The following is a 16,667-nucleotide window of genomic DNA, read 5'->3' as shown; positions in this document are numbered from 1 at the left end:
AACAAAGCTCTAGAAATTTCGGGCTGGTTGTAAGGGACCATGTGACTTGCGTTGAAGATATTGACAAATGTAGGATGGTCTCTCTTTATGAGCCAGCCGGCTTCTTCGTCTCCGCAGAGCCAAGTTGAGTTTGCAACATGACTACCGAACCCAGTGGCACCCTGCCACGTCACATTGGACAAGCAGCTCAATACACCATCGGTGTTGCCACCGCTGCAACAGCTCAAGCAAAGATGGAAGAAACCTCACGGAGGCGGTGCTTTGGCTTAAATTCAATCTGATGCCGCTACATTCTTCCCACTTGATCTTGTGCTCTATATGCAAGCTGTCCATGACTTGGTCGCTTCTAAGGAAATCCTCGGTCTGTGGTAGTTCAGCTGGCCAGTTCAGACCGCACGAAGAGTCCCTTAGTCTGTAATCGTAAACATTCAAGCATCCTTCGCCATTTGGGGCCAAGTCGTCAAATGTTGCATCAAGTAACTCGTTTAAGATCCAGTTGCACTTTCCCACCAAGGCACCTGGATTGGTGTTGACAACTCGCTGGCATTCGTGTTGGTGCTTGTTGATAGTACTCCAATCGGAATTATTCAACAGACCCATTACCAATCAACAAGCGTTTCGAATTGTACGCTTTTTGACCTTTGGCAAGTTTCAGATTTCTTGTGGCAATGGCATGAGCAAAATCAGGGATATATTGACCAGCATACGACTCCCCAGCTAAGTATATGTCATTGTCCAAATCCTCGGGGAACACCGTGAAATAGTTGACCAAAAACTCCCAACAGTAATCAGAGACATTGTCCAAGTTGAATGAAAAGTCTTGACTCGAGTAACTGAACCCGGTGCCAATTGGTTCATCGACATACACCATGTCTGTCACCTTGTGCCAGGACCCGTTGTTGGCTTTGATTTTCTTATCAGAATCGACTCTGAATGGCCCACTTTCCAATAATGAGCATCCAGGCCCACCGTTTAGCCAAAAAGTAGTTCTCTTGTGGTTTTCCGGTATTTTGGCTTTTGGCCGAGTCTTTCCAAAAGAAATAGTGTATATTCTGTTTCGAGTCGATGGCCAACTGGCCCGCGTGCATTACGGGCTTGGCATAGCTAGCAGGTAGTTCGTGCCAACCTGGTAACGACGACACCAAGGACTTGTCTGCTAAAGTACTACATGATGACGACGATGTCTCCTTGAGTAGGGATGCACATGTTAGCTCAACCACAGTTGCAATGGTGAATAAAACAGGATTCCTGGTTCCTGGTTAATGGGTCATAAACTCTATCTTGGGAGAGGGAATGACCGAATCAAGGATGGACTGCGTCCCTATCCGTTTTATAAAGCTGGTGGATGCTCCATTGGCCCACTATCGTGCTCGTTATCGTGAAATTAAACCAGCAGCAGCAGCAGCAACGGCAGCAGCTTTCGTTTGTTCCTGTTTGATCGAGCGCAAAACTTCCAACAAGTATTGTTCGTATGCGTTCGTCTGAACTGCCATCCAAGAGTATCACTACATTGCACCATTTTGTAAAATCCAGACCCTGCAACGCATTTACACCAAATTCACAAACCACAGGGCGTACAACTTGCAAAAAAAATACATCAAAAGTCTGCATTGTGTGGACAGGCCACGGGAAAGCATCGGTTATATGAATTTCCTTGTTGTCACTGCAAAAACATTGGTAAGTATCAGCTTCGGCACTCTCGTGGAGATAAGCAAGCAAACTGCAAATCGCTCCGGGTCAGGGGGCCATGGGTATAATATGGTTAGATAAGAGAACTTGTAAACCCAAGCCACGTCTCCGTTGGCCGCACTCGATAAGACTGAGCAATAGCACTCTGCCTTGGGCTCTCAACGGCTGTTGTCTGTTCACTCACGTTTGCAATAATTTTGCTGCCAAATCTGGTTTGAACATTCATATGTGACACGTAAAACGACTTACCAGCACAGTCTGCCGCAACATTCAACAAAACTGAGTAGCAATTAAGAACCCGCATTATTCTCTTGCTCAGCCAACACTTCCTCCCCCCTTTGACTTGATGCAAACCTGCACTCCATTCTGAACCGTTGCCATTCGAATCATGTAAAGACAGTCTCCTTGGTAAGCTCAACTTGAAAGTGCTGCCAAATTTTCTGAATTTGCTGCTACCAAGTGCAAGATCTGGATCACGTGATTATTACGAGATTTTAAATCACGTGACTGTACATTTCACGTGATCTAAAATCTCGTGATATTCACGTGACTGATTATTTTCTCACGCCTCTCTCTCTCACACACATCACCAAAAATTTTTATCCGTTTCAACTCGGCAACCAAAGGACTCTTTCCAATTGCAAGTACTTTACTCGTAAAGACAAGCAGCTTGAGCAGATTGCAAAGAGAAAAGAAGAAAAGAAAACGCACACATACGAGCTGGGAGGTCCCATCTTTAAATTTTGTTGTATTTCGAGCGAGCCTGTATTAGACGTTAATTTTTTTTTTTTTTAATTCATCATCAACGAGATGACAGAGGTGGCCCAGAACTCTGACTTGGTCATTGGTCAACTAAACACCGCCAAACAGTTGGTTGTATCGCAGCCGGATCATTTTCTTAGCGTGTTCAAAGGAATCTTGCCAATAGTCAGTAACGCGACGCAGTCATATCCAGTGCGTAAGTGGGGGGTTGATTTCATTTACGATACGTTTGTCAACAACTTCAACCCTAACCTCAAGAGCGGGGAAAGAGTAGAGTTGGCCATAGATTCTCTTGATACTTTAATCTTCTTAATTGATTTGTCAACAAATTTACAGCATCAACACCAGCAGTTGCAGCAGCAGGGCCAGCAGAGCAAGATCCAGCCCCAGGAGTTGGATGTGGCGACGTTTCGACATCTCATCGATATTTCCACCATTGTTTACAAGTTGGTTTTCCAGTATGTGAGTGAAAACGACAATTGTAACCAGATTTGGAGCAAATTGACCGAGTTGAAGAACTCGTTGGTCAATAAGTTCCAGACTACCTACCCCTTGGGCAAGTCGGACAACGAGGAACACGACTTGAAAAGGAATATTGCCACAAAGTTGGACTTGTTGAAGTTTTTGATGACGGTGATTGACTTCCAGTCCAAAACGCAGGTGATTGGCGATGGCGTGGAAACCGCGGGGTTCAACTTGAATAGCGTGAGACCCGATCACGGCTTGATCAAGTACCAAAACATGGAGTACGAGTCGAGCACCTTGTTTACCTTGGTCTTGAAATTGTTCCAAACGGATATAATTGTCCCCACCATCATCACCGCCGCTTTGAACCATAGCATGATTATTTTGAAAAAGAAACCCCAGCTTGCGGCACCTTTGCTTAAAGCGGTGCTGGCCTATGACACCAACAAGAAACTCCAATCCAATTACCAATCCGTGGAAGAGTTTAAGCTTGCTAAAAAATATGTCGATCGTGCCATCCGCATCTTTATATCTTATGCCAAGCGGAACAACCTTATACCCACGTCACTTAAGAGCTCGCTAGATCTGCAAATGAAGGTGTTGGAAGATCGAGGCAATGCCATCAAGAAAATCAACATCTTCAACACCGATGAGCCCAATATCCGCAAGAGGAAATTCGAGGGTTTTTACAACCCTTCGAAAAAGATCAAGGTCTTGGACTATAAGCACTTGTATGCGTTGGACAAGGATGAAGGGCTTGCTGGGTTTGATCTCAGTCTGATCCAACAACAGGGCGTGCACGCGAATATAGTGTTGAATGCATTGCGCAAAGTTTCTGTCCAAAGGCTCACCAAGGCTTTGGAGATTATTGCCGAGAGATATAGAGACGCATTGACGAGACCAGCTCCAGCCATGGTCAAGCAGGAAAATGGCTCTGGGTATCCCGCTGCAGCGAGGAACAACGGCAGTAGCAATAACAACGGTGGTGGCATCGGTCATCTAAAGGGTAACGGTCTCGGTAACGGTAACAATATTGGTACGAATAACGATGGTACTGATAATTACGACGGAGCAGCAGCAGCAGCAGCTGGAGGAGGAGGAGGAGGAGGAGGAGGAGGCGATGGAGAAGATGACGCGGATGATGTTGACGACGACGAGTTTGATGACGAGCCAATATTCACTTTACCACCTCCACTGGATCTCTCATTTGACGAAAAAAAGCGCCATTTATCCATCATCATCAACAATTTCTTCAAGTTGGCCAAAGCACCACCTAGCAACAATAGAGTTGCCCCTCCTGTGCCGCCAAAGACGATTAAAGATGAGGAAGGGGACCGACAGCTTTCGATAAATGAACAATTGACAGATGTGGCGATAAAGTCGTTCAACAAGGACACTTGGGTTCTTCTCTTGACGAGATTAGCCACGCGAGGGATGCGGACGGTAGCCGAAGAAGACGAAGCGGCAGAAAAGTCACCCGATGACGTGAACAAGGAGGAAATGAGCAACATGATTCGTGAGTCGATATTCAACTACTTTGTTGAAGTCATCCACGCACGAATAGACGTGGCTATAGATTGGTTGAATGAGGAATGGTTCAGCGAACAGGTTTTCCAGCAGAATCGTCTCCTACTGAAAGCTGACAAGTCTGTCACCGAGGTCTCCACCGATGAAGTGGAAACTCCCATATATTACAAGTGGGCCACCAAAGTCATTGACTCGATGATCAATTTCATCGAACCAAACGACAAAAAGATCTTTATTCGACTATTGAGCGATTTACCAGCGTTGAACGCAGAAATGTTGCACAAACTAAAGAAGTTGTGTTTTGACCCCGCTCGTTCCGGAGTGGGCTTTTTGGCATTGCACTATTTGATCATGTACCGGCCACCAGTTAAAAGCATATGCGTTGATATTTTGAAAGAGTTAAGCGAGAGCGACCAAGAAGACGTTCGAGACGAAGCTAAGAAGAAGCTAGCTAGAATATAGATGTTGTAGAATCGGAGATCAATTCATGTCTTTTTCTTTCATTTTTTGGCTCTTTATGTATATCTCTGGTGATGTTGTTGATAATGTTGAACTCGCATATTCCGGACGGGTTCTGGTGCGCAGTGGGAGTTTTTTGGAGATCTGTTAGGGGAAACTTGCTCTAATCACGTTGGAGATTTCATTCCAAAAACACAGTCTATACCCCAAAGATCAGGTCGCCACATACATTCTATACTCGGAGCTAGCATCACTTATCATGAGCGGAAGTATATTCAACTCGCAGGAAGAAGTCGACCCGTGGGCGTCGGGATGGAACGACCATACCGGCAGCAACTCCAACCACACTATCAACAACGACAAGCCCAGCGTCGGGCCAAGCCAATTCCCGTCCATGTATCTCACCTCGTCGCAGTTGCTAGACAAGAAAGACGAGAGCAATTCAAGAACAATGTCGAATGTGCCTCAATCTTACGAAGCGTTGCATTCTGAGCTCTTGAACAAGCTAAACACCATCACCGATTTGGAGTACCATGTACTTGACAAGCTCGTGAGTTTGGACTATTTGACCAACTACCAAAAGCTGAAGTTGATGGATGCGGTGTATGACAACAACTTGTTGCCCATATCGCTTGCGCAAAACGTCTATCAGATATTCGGCTTGATTGCCTTGGAGATTGACGTGCCTGGCTCGGGCGACTATGTCACTTTACAGTTTAAACTCAACAGTCTACCGGAATTGCCCGAGAAACTCGTCAAGTTGGTCAAGAGGGAACAAGAGCAAGGAGGTGTCATTGACGATCCGCTTATGGCGAACTCGTCGAGAAAGGACGAGCAAGATGATGACGCGGGAGATTGGAACCGGGAAAATGCCGTTGATCCCATCCTCACTGACCACTCTGCTTCTCAGCATGTGCTATCTGGAGACACCGATGAGCATGATCATGACCATGACCATGAGCACGGGCATGGCCGTGCTCCTCCTCTCCCTGTTGATACCAAGTACATTGAAAAATACATTGCTGACATTAGAGACGAGTTCAAGCCTTTGGTGTTGCAGGAGGACTTGATCAAGATTAAAGAAGTGCCTGAAAAGGAAGGGTTGTTGTTTAAACACATCAACTATATAATCTCGCATAATTTGACCTTGGGCTCGGGTGGGTTATCTGGGCCCAAAAAAGTTGTTCGGAGGTATTCCGATTTTGCATGGTATGTTCTCAGAGTCAACTGAAGAAGTTGAAAATTTTTTGGTACTAACTTTTCAAAAATTTCAGGCTTTTGGAGTACCTACTACAGAAATACCCGTTTAGGGTGATTCCAGGATTACCACCAAAGAAATTCACAGGTATGTTGAAGAAAATTGATCTACAAGCAAGGCAACAATTGGTTTTTTCGTTCTTTTTTCGTTCTTTTTTCTTGTTCTTTGAATACTAATACACTGCAGTAGGAGCTTCACCGGATTCCCAGTTCTTGCAAAGACGTCGCCGCGGGCTACACAGGTTCTTGAATCAGTTGATCAAGCACCCCGTGCTAAAAGAAGAACCCATCGTTCAATCTTTCCTTACCGTGCCCACCGACTTGTCGACTTGGAAAAAACAGGCCAAGATTGATAACTCGTTGGAGTTTAAAGGACAGAAGATCCAGACTGATTTTATCAACACGGTGTGGCCGGCTGTTAGTGAGGAGTTTTTGAAAAATTGGGCGGTTGCCGAGCAGAATATCAAGCACTTGATTGAAAAATGGACCAAGGTTGTTGTTATCGTTGAGAGGCACGAGAGAAGACAGCAGCAGATTAGCTTTGATAATCAGAAGCTCGTGGAGATCTTGGGCCAGTTCCGCCGATTGGACGTGGCGGTGTACCCACTCGATGACAAGTCGACATTTTTGCAGAATGACGACATTGAAAGCATCAATTCGGGGTTGGGCACAGTAGGGGAGTATTACACTAAGGCCTCGCAGATTATTGTCGATGATAGCTACATCATCAACACAAAGACTTTGGAGAAGTTCAAGAATTACATGGATTATTTATACTCGTTGCAGGAGCTATTTGAGCGAAGCAAGACGCTATCGGGCAATGAAATTGAGATTTTGAACAAGCGCATCAGGGAGAATGAGACAAGGTTCAAAAAACTCAATACCGATGGTGCCGATGTGACCAACCCTGACATCACGAGACTTAGACAGATGATCATCAACGACAAGCAGGAGATTTTCCAGCAATTGAACAAGGATTGGTTGATCAAACAGTGCTGCTTCAAGGAGTTCCTCATGTTTCAAGAAACGCAGTACCTAATAAGCGAAGTCTGGCTAGAGTGGACCCGCGACCGATTCAAGTTCCAAGAAAAGATGACGGCGTTGTTTGACAATGTCAATACCGAAGTGCAAGACCACATGCCCCTAAGTCGATGAATCAGTTTTTCTTTTTTTGCAAGAATATTTGTCGATTAGCGGATGAGTTTCGCCTTTCAAATTTAAATCTTGATCGAAATATTTCTTATCCAACACTTTGGAAATTTGTAGTTCCAGTTTAGCCTCTTGGTAAACCAGATCATCCTGTATGCGATGCGCCGTGGTCTTGGCCCGGGCCAAGATCTGGCCTATTTGAATCGCCAATTCTGCCCCCTGCGGGTACGCCACGTCAAACCCACGCTGTAGTTGTTCTTCTCGATGCGAGGTGAGCCCGTCGATGTAGCCTTGTTTTCGGTGTTGGCGTATAATGTCGTTGTGTGCTAGACCTTGACTCGTGTGGCCATTATCTGGTCCTTCTTCTTCTTCCCAGATGTTGCTTGACCAGTTGTTTGGCAATATTCTGACTTCGCTGTTGGCTTGGCTACATCCGCATGGGGCGCTAGCTGGGTATGAAGGCTGCATTACGGGGGTGTCTGGAATGCTTGAACTGCCTTGGTGCTTGGTGCCTGGCGATGGCCAGGTGCCGGAGTAGTGGCCGCGCTGCCAAAATGGCGTTCTTCGAGAGTTGCTGATATTTGACAACAGAGAAAGCACACACCACCAGCATCCAAGATACGCCTCGAAAGCATCCATCTACTCTTTCCAGGCTCAACCGTTCGCAAGAGGGAGCGTTTAGTTTATTGGACAAGTGGAAGAGAACCAAGCTGAGACGAGCAGCTTTCATTTTGCGTTGAAGCAATTTTTTTTTTAGCAAGATTTGACTCATATTTCGACCATCTCATTCATTTGATTCATTTGATTCATTTCGTTCTGGAATTCTGCATTTTTACATTCAGTTACAAGTCTTTGCAAGCATGTCCCATGATATCATCACGCAGGTGACGCCCGAGTCGTCGTATCTGACCCTTGGAGCCACGCAGACAAACAATACGCTAGCACCGCACCCTAACGGGGAGGAATCCTCCGACTACAATTCGCTAATACATTTGAATATCAGAGGCAAAGAGTTTACCATCACACGAGATGAGTTGATGAGTTTGCCCGAGAGTATACTACTTTGTCTTTTCCCCAATGGCGTCTTTTTGGATTCCCAGGGGCAGATCATATCGAATTTGACGGAAAACGATGTCGTGTATGTCAACTTTGATCCCGGGTGTTTCCAGTATATCATTGATGTGTTTTCCAAAGCTCAGCAAGAATTGGAGCAAATGCCGCAGCTTCAGCATCAACGAGAACAACACCAGCAACAACAGCAACAACAGGGGAGCAATCACTTGAGTCCCGTTCAGTCTCATACCAGCGCCACGAGAAATCACCAGGAAAACATCTTACAGACCAAGCCCGCCATTATCGTTTTGCGTGAAGATTTGGATTTTTACGTGATCCCCCCCATTGCCGGGTTAAACATGGAAGAGATGAAGCAGTTGAAACGAGGCGTGAGTAAGGAATTGTTGAAGAACAAGTTGATCTTTTCAGGATTGGGCTATAAATTTAGCGACGATCTGGATTTGATCAGTGAAGAAACCGGTGAGAAATTGCAGGATGCAAACGAAAAACAGGACAACAGCCATGGGTTGGGTCCTGCTGAACAGCACTTGTTTGACATGTTGTGCGGGTCCGGGTTTGAAGTGAGGGACAAGTGGGGGTCACGAAGTTTGGAGCCGGGTAAATGTGTGATTTCGTCGTTGTCCTTGGTGAGATTACGCACTCCTGGCTCGGCGAGCCAAAAGCTGGATACTCCTGCACCTACCCCGCCCGACTCACCTGCGTTGACCCCAGTTGCATCCACAGCCAGTGCTAGTGGCGGTAACGGTGGCAGTGGCAGTGGTGGCGCCACTAAGGAGAGGTCGCGTTCTAGATCGAGAATTGCCCAATTGGCCAATAGTGCCACGCGTGCCGCCTCGCGGTCGCTCTCGTCGCTGAAGAAACCAAAAGTTGATCCCAACCAGACCAAGTTGCTCTTGTTTTGGAGGAAACCTGCTAGAAAGTGTTGGTGGTCCCATGGGTTGATTACAATCACCATTGATGCTCCGGACTTGGCCGAGTTTGAGGGCAAGATTAAAGTCAAGGTTCATGTACGTCGAGTGTGGACTTTGGAACTTTCCGTCATTGGTGTGCAATAGGGGGGGGGGGGGGGGGGGGCAACCGGGTAGAGGGGCCGAGCAAACAGGGGCCAACCGGGTAGGCAGTTGTCGCCCGAGGCCAAGGCTGTTTAATCTTATACCCGCAGCCTACGGCTGCGGGCTCCCAAGGTTATGGCCATGCATTTCGTTCATATATTGTTGTAGTAGTAATAGTAATAGCAAATTCTTCAATTCTTGCATTCAGCCTCTACGAATGAAGCTAGGGAAAGAACAAGTTTCGTCTGCAGAGAGTAAATCGGCTTCAGAGGCCCTACATCCCCGGGTAACGTCAACGATTCAATTTGTTGCAAAAAGCACGTTTTCTTCTTAGATATTAGCCAACTCGGGGCGGAGAACAGAACTAACATAACGAAATGACCAAAGAAAAACAGCGCTTTGCTCTTGTTTTGAAGCTGTGGGTGGCTTTGGATGTTCCAGAGGGTTCGATGCATAAAACAAAAACCGCTTATCCCTGTGCCTGGCTGCCGTCTGAATTTTCAAGTTTTTTTCAAAAAAAAACTCGGAGAACAGGACAGCGTACTCCACGGCACCACCACGACGCCCCACTTGGCTCGACGAGACGTTGGTCCAGCTGCTATTGCCGTTGTTGCCATTCGTACGTTGTGGATGCTGTGGTGGCGGGTGGTGGTTGTAAAATCAACAGGGTCGTGTAAAGAGGCGAAAATGGCGCAACTGGTAGCACCCCTCGTGTTAAGGAGATAAAGCCATCAATTGGGGAGTCAAGTCAAATCGAATCAATAGATGCCACTTTGGTTGGCTTTCTTATCAGCTTGCATGCTACAACAAGGTAGGGGAGGCTATCTTAGATATATCGAAAAGAGAGCAAGCTTTGACTAGTTGCTACGACCGTCCACGTGTCTGCATTTCGTTTGAACAAAGGTTGAGGAAGCAGAAGCGGCACCAGCAGCAGCAGAAGGAGAAGGAGAAGGAGAAGAAAGGGACGGCTTTTGCTAGAGAAAACCCGCAATTTGAGCGTTTGCTTTTATCGTACAGAACAATAGATCTTTTAGATTAGAAAACCCCGCGAGTTTGAGACCAATCTGGTGGGATCTTGGTTGTTTTCAACAACAACAACACCGGTTGATTTTGCTGATCTTTCCCAGGAGCTTGCGCTATACAACTGCCCTAGATCTTGGAGATTGTTCACAAGATCTCAGCTCTGACAAGACACTTGACTTATAATTAGATACGGACTTTAAACAAGAAGAAGACAACAATAAAAGAACAAAAAAAAAACGACAGAAATTCATCTATTAGCCATGACACTTGCATCGACTGCTTCGCATAATACAGAGCTTGCAACGCCGGTTGCCGTTGGTCTGTCCGCTTCGTTTCATGCCAATATATCATCGCCTCATTCAAGGTCGCCATCTCCGTCAAATAGCCACATGTCGCCAGTGGCTAGTGCTCCCGTGGCATCGACTTTGGTAAAGCAGGCGCATACCCCAGATCCAGGTTTACGAGAGCACCATAGTAAACTACAGCCGCACAGTTTGCAAAACCCACCAGTACAGGATCCGCACTACCACCCACACCCCGAGGTAAATCGAACTTTACCCCTGGGTTCGCATGCCAAGTCTCCAGTCGCGTGCTCCGTCTCTACATTGCAATGCTCCAGCAAAGCGGAAAAGAGGTCTTCTTCGTCGTCCAATGACTTGTTATATGAACGGGATCGGTTTCGAGCAAGGCTAAAGAGTTTCAACGATGCCTCAACGACTCTTGGCACCACCGAGCTGTTATCAGAGAAAGTGGTGGAAAAGGACCCCTGCGACGTCTGTGATGGAATCGGGTATAAAACCGCCAAACTCAATATGGTGACCAATAAGCCATTGGAAAGTCATTCTCGCTTTGATTTTGAAAACATCACCTTGAATCAGTTGCGAGAGTTGTTTACCGATTACTTCAATAAGCCACTACCCAACGCTTTGCATATGTTTCCTTGGTTGCATGGACTACATCCGGACAATTTCGCTCAGAAGTCTTTTTTTCTACTTCAACAACAACAACAGCTGCAACGAAAATTGGGTTCGCATGATGAATATTTTATGGACTTTGATATCTCAAAACCGAAAAACATCAGTTTCTTGATGTGTGTTAGCGACGAGACTATACCGGTGCAACTACGCAACACGGTGCAACTTACAGATATTCTACAGAGAATCGACGTGCCCCGGTCCGAAGTCAGGAAAATTGTCTGCTCAATCGCTGAAGGTGAGGAAATGGCCGAACTATTGGTGCAAGACTGCATCAAGCTAAATGTCTTGCCCGTTTTCCTTAACCTCGACCCGGACAGGGGCATTTCGCTTCGAAATTTCCAAATCCAAATCGCCAAATTGTCCACGTGCTCCGACTTTGTCGTGTACGGAACCTCGCGTGAGCAGATGGACTCCATCGCTCGAGTTCTTTGGCTAGCGCAAAAGTTGGAGAAGAATGGGGAAGGAAAAGGAGAGGAGGAAGAAGGAGAACAAAGAAAAATCTATGTGCTTGATGATCCACTAGACGAATTGTATGAGGCGATAGAGTCGCCTTGGTCGAGTGAGACTGCCCCATTGAATTCATTCTTTATCAAGGCCAGATTGCCTTTTGCCAACTTGCAATTCATCAACAGAGACACATCCCTTCTTTATGACAACAACTTCCAAATTAACGAAAAATTCGAAACCATGATGATGTCGACTGCCACCAAGATTTGCCAAAACGTGTGGGTGGGCAACGTTTGGGACCACCATATAATGATCCGCTACCTTCGAGAAGGGAAAAAAGTTGACGTTCAGGAGGGCGCCAAAAACAACTTGCATAACGATCCTCTCAACTCCCTTATCCATCACAAGTATCAGCTGCCGAAGGAACTTTTTGAAAAACTACCGCAACCAAAATCAAACTACAAGTTGTTTATCCAGTGTACCCTTGAGGCTCCCTTTCCAGACTTGAATGAACTTGCCCAGCTCCTATTCCAGTACAGCATATCGTCTCACGAGAATGACGACCATGGTGATTGGCATCATCTCCAATTCCCTCCTCTGGGCTCATTGGGCATTGGCGACTGCAAGAGAGAGAATCTCCAGTCGATTGTCAACACGTGCAAGTTGATCTACTTGTATCTGTCTTCGAGATCGGATAAGGGCCTTGGCGCGCTCATCTATTGTTCCGATGGCTACACCGAGTCTGCATTGTTGGTGTTGTGCTACATTATGTATTCCATGGATATACCATTAGACGAGGCTCTACTCACGTTGCATTTGGAGTTTGGGCGCCCATTCTACATTTTCAGCAGCGATTCCGTTATTCTTCGAAAATTGGAGCCATTGTTGAGGCGTTACAGTCCGAAAGTCAAGACGAATATGGAATGGGGTGAGTTGGAGTATATCTCACCCATGATGATTAACGAGATACTCTTGACGCGACTGCCCAACGCGATTGAAACCACAACAAGGTTTGGCTTTATTGCTAATGAGGAGGATTCTGATGACTCGTCTGGTTTGAGTGAAGAAGATGGAAATGGCAATGACGCTGGTAACGACAATGACGACGAAGAAGAGGAAGAGAGGATATTTGGTGGCGACTGGGTTAAAGAAGTGGAAGGACTGATTCCGTCGAAAATCTTGCCTTATTTGTACCTTGGATCAAAGCCACATGCACTGTGCTTGCCCTTGTTGAACAAACTAGGCATCAAAAAGATCATCTCAGTGGGCGAGGACTTGCCCTGGCTCAACGGATACAAGTTCCGCAAGTACAACGAGATTGTGCTAGACGAAAATCAAGGCCGAAATATCGAAATCTACAGCATCATCCCTCGTGCTCGTCGCAAACTCCACTGGAACACCACGGTTGACACCGTTATGAAGCTCAGTAACCTTGAAGACGACGGCAAAGACGAATTGTCGAACCAACTCCCTCGCATCTTGGAGTTTATCGACGCAGCACGCGAAGAAGACGGCAACACCAAGATCCTTGTGCACTGCCGAGTAGGCGTGAGTCGCAGTGCAACCGTGGTCATAGCCGAGGCCGTGAAACGGCTCCAGGTGAGCTTACCGCAGGCCTACTTGTATGTCCGTGTGAGGAGGTTGAACATCATCATCCAGCCTCACTTGCGGTTCATGTACGAAATGTTCAAATGGGAAGAAACGGTCAAGGCCGAGAAGAAGAAACAGGATGGAGCTGACGCGTACCACGACGGCACCTGCTACTTACGAGAGATTGACTGGTTTATCATGAGCCGCGAGATTTACCGATTGAACATACCCTTTGTCGACAAATAGAGGGGCCCTTTTCCCAACAGACAAAACCGACTGTATTACTACTGTTTTTTTTCATTGCATTTTCAATAATTTGTATTCTTATCAAGGTCCTTTTTCAAAGAAAGCAAGATCCCAAGGAAGAACGGTTGCCCAACTGTCTGGAGTTTCCGCAAAGAACATGAAGCTAAAAGAGAGCTAAAAAAGCGAGCTGAAACAGGGTTTAAACCCCTCCTTCTCTGTACCTTGCCGTGTCTCTACGCAAGATGACGTCCTCAACTGCCCGAACCCTACCCTTGAGAACCGAACCCAGGGCTCCTTCTCTTGTTCTGTCCTCACGGCGTTCTTGCCCCCCTCCATGTAGGCCCTTCAGCGCAACGCTACCTGTTTCGCTTTCGTTGAATTATCACCAACACCAAGGAGTAAAAAAAACCACCCGGTGAGGAGAAGGCAGCAGTTTTCAAGCGTTTTCAACCACCAGAAGACACCACACACAGCACACATAGATACTAGGCATCAAGAACAATCCTTGAGAGAGACGACTTGGTACCTGCTGCATTGCATTAGCTTCACTTCTTTTTTTTAGAGGTATCCCGCAGAGTCTAGTGGCAAGCAAGGAAAAGCGAAAAAAAAAGAACATATATACACTTAGTTATATTTATCTACATATACTGCCGGTGGGTTTCAACGGTTCAGATAGTTGGAGAGAGATTACCCAAAAACTGCTTTTTTCATTTGAGTAATCATGTCGACCAACAACTCCAATCCGTTGTTGGTGGATCCGTCGATAGTCAGCATATCGGATAAGGATGTGCCCACGACGGCGCGCGCCAAGGCACGCACCGCGTCGTCGTCGTCGTCATCGCATTTGGACCCCGGCAATGCGTTGAGCAAGCTATTGGATAGTGCCATGGCGCACGCGGCGAGGGAGTCGACGCCGGAGCCGCGCGAGGAGACCGCCGGCGGCGGCGCTCCGGCTCTGGCTCTGGCTCTGGCTCTGGCTCTGGCGCTTGACGACGTTTTGAACTGTGTGCCTCCTAAGAAACAGGGCCAGGATCTCATTTATACTATTAATGACTTGATGAAGTTGCGGGATGTGGTTGAGGCGGTGGATGTGGGCGACAAATTGCCCGATGCGAATTTCTGGAGACTTAAATCTGGGAGAGATATGGGTAGCGTTGGTGGTGGTACAAGGAATGGCGGCGGTGGCGGAGGTGGTGTGGAAGCCGGGTTTAGAGGCAAGAAGTACAAGAGACATCTGCATGAGACTTGGGAGCGGGGCAAGAACGATGCCAAGACGAGTAGCGGCGTCCACGGTGTGCGCCATGGGTTCAACAAGGCGCAGGAGTTGGACTCTTTGAGCAGCGAGCGCATCACGGAGTTGTTGGGGGAAACGGGCGACGACGGTTTGCCCGAGTGGGATAATGCCGATGGAGATGGCGGCGAAGGTGGACTTTACAGGGGCTCTAAAGATGATTCGGCGCATATGTCGATGCTCAATATGGGACGGTCAGTTCAGGATTTTGAAAAATGGAAGTACCAAATGAGATTAGAAGAGAGAAGACGCAATGGCGAGGTTATCGATGAGGAAGTCGAGCAGCTGAAGTTGGCTGACGACGAAAATGCTGCTGTTAACGCAGGCAATGAAGTTGACAATTTCTTTTCCTTTATCAAGCCTAAGGAGGAGGAGGATGCCAAGGTTGTGGATGATGAAGAGAAAGGCGCGGGGGCTACGACAGGGGGTGGTGCTGGTGCTGGTTCTGGAGCAGGAGCTAATAGCAGGTCCTCGAGGTTTACTTCGTTCTTCCAACAGCCTAAACCGCAACCGCAACAGCAACAGCAACCGCAACAACCGCAACAACCACAATCACAACCACAAGAACTGCAACAATCACAACCACAGCAGCAACAGCTGGCAGAAGTGCCATCTCCTCAGGTCAAGAAAGGTGTTCTGGGCCCACCTCCGGGATTCTCGAAATTCTTTGGCGGCGGGGCTCAAACCCAGGCTCAGGCTCAGGCTAAGGCTCCACCTGTTCAAATTGGCGAGGAAGGGAGCGGGGGCACACCTCCGTTGTTGCACGACCACAAGTCTTCCCAGAGCTCACTTCACTCCTCAAATGATAACTTCTTCCTTTCTTTGTTGAAGAAAAAGGAGCAACAAGCATCGCCAAGTGCTTCTCAAGTGGATGCTGACGACAAGCCCAACACACCGTTTGATCAGTTGAGGAACCGACCAGATCAGGGAGAAAACCCACAAGAGAATCAAACTGGTGGACCACAGCAACCACAGCAACAGCAACAGTTCATGCCGCCTCCACAGTACCCTCAACCGCCCCCTCAAGATCAACTGCGATTTCCATTCTGGATGACCCCGCCACACCAACACCAACCACAACAGCAGCCAGTGCGCGGGTTCCCACCTGGGTTTGACCCATCGATGCTTGGTCAAAACAACCAATATCAGCAACAGACCCCGCCTGAGCAGCAACGCGCGGCTCAAGGTGGAGGTGGAGGTAGCAATCGTGGAGAAAACTCTATTCCCGCTCATTTGCAAGGCCAGCCTCGTGGACAGCAGCAGTTCCCCATGGGTCCAGGTGGCATGCCTCCGCCACCACCGCCTCCGCCGGGAATGTTCCCCAATGGATTTGGGCCGCCACCTCATGGTCCACAACGCCAAGCTCCTCCCAATTTCATGCAGGGGAATCGACCTTTGCCACCGGGATTTCCCCCGGGCATGGTGCGGATGGGGTTCCCTCCGCAATTTGGAAATCCTCCAAACGCAATGATGCCTCCGCATCAGCAACAACAACAACAGCATCCTTCTCATTTCCCACAGCGGCCGCCAAATTTCGACCAGCAGCAACAACAGTTTGAAATTCAACGTCAACAGCAACAACAACAACAACAACAACAACAACCAAAGCAACAGCTGTAACACGGATCGAGAGGAGAGAGGAGGCCTTTTGATGATTGA

At 47.4% G+C, this 16,667-nt stretch overlaps 6 protein-coding genes across 6 annotated transcripts; 5 read left to right on the top strand and 1 right to left on the bottom strand. All coding sequences in view use genetic code 12, as the record gives it.

The window, feature by feature from the left end:
* Positions 1–583: 583 nt before the first annotated feature.
* On the bottom strand, positions 584–871 carry LODBEIA_P58360 (uncharacterized protein; the record flags this gene model as incomplete). The annotated part of the gene is made up of 1 exon (XM_066976212.1): positions 584–871. One exon carries the CDS (start codon positions 869–871, stop codon positions 584–586), a length of 288 nt encoding a protein of 95 aa, XP_066832774.1.
* A 1,628-nt stretch (positions 872–2,499) lies between these two features.
* Positions 2,500–4,905, top strand: LODBEIA_P58350 (uncharacterized protein; the record flags this gene model as incomplete). Its single annotated transcript, XM_066976211.1, has 1 exon — positions 2,500–4,905. The coding sequence occupies one exon, from the start codon at positions 2,500–2,502 to the stop codon at positions 4,903–4,905; it is 2,406 nt and encodes an 801-aa protein (XP_066832773.1).
* Positions 4,906–5,161: 256 nt separating this feature from the next.
* Positions 5,162–7,314, top strand: LODBEIA_P58340 (uncharacterized protein; the record flags this gene model as incomplete). Its single annotated transcript, XM_066976210.1, has 2 exons — positions 5,162–6,111; positions 6,402–7,314. 2 exons carry the CDS (start codon positions 5,162–5,164, stop codon positions 7,312–7,314), a joined length of 1,863 nt encoding a protein of 620 aa, XP_066832772.1.
* Positions 7,315–8,168: 854 nt separating this feature from the next.
* Positions 8,169–9,437, top strand: LODBEIA_P58330 (uncharacterized protein; the record flags this gene model as incomplete). The annotated part of the gene is made up of 1 exon (XM_066976209.1): positions 8,169–9,437. One exon carries the CDS (start codon positions 8,169–8,171, stop codon positions 9,435–9,437), a length of 1,269 nt encoding a protein of 422 aa, XP_066832771.1.
* A 1,280-nt stretch (positions 9,438–10,717) lies between these two features.
* On the top strand, positions 10,718–13,717 carry LODBEIA_P58320 (uncharacterized protein; the record flags this gene model as incomplete). Its single annotated transcript, XM_066976208.1, has 1 exon — positions 10,718–13,717. One exon carries the CDS (start codon positions 10,718–10,720, stop codon positions 13,715–13,717), a length of 3,000 nt encoding a protein of 999 aa, XP_066832770.1.
* A 721-nt stretch (positions 13,718–14,438) lies between these two features.
* LODBEIA_P58310 (uncharacterized protein) lies at positions 14,439–16,628 on the top strand (the record flags this gene model as incomplete). Its single annotated transcript, XM_066976207.1, has 1 exon — positions 14,439–16,628. One exon carries the CDS (start codon positions 14,439–14,441, stop codon positions 16,626–16,628), a length of 2,190 nt encoding a protein of 729 aa, XP_066832769.1.
* Positions 16,629–16,667: the final 39 nt, after the last annotated feature.

This window comes from Lodderomyces beijingensis, assembly GCF_963989305.1.
Source record: "Lodderomyces beijingensis strain CBS 14171 genome assembly, chromosome: 8".
Taxonomy (NCBI): Eukaryota; Fungi; Ascomycota; class Pichiomycetes; order Serinales; family Debaryomycetaceae; genus Lodderomyces; species Lodderomyces beijingensis.
Note: the sequence above shows the minus strand (reverse complement) of the source record. Positions and strands in the feature narration are given on the sequence as shown.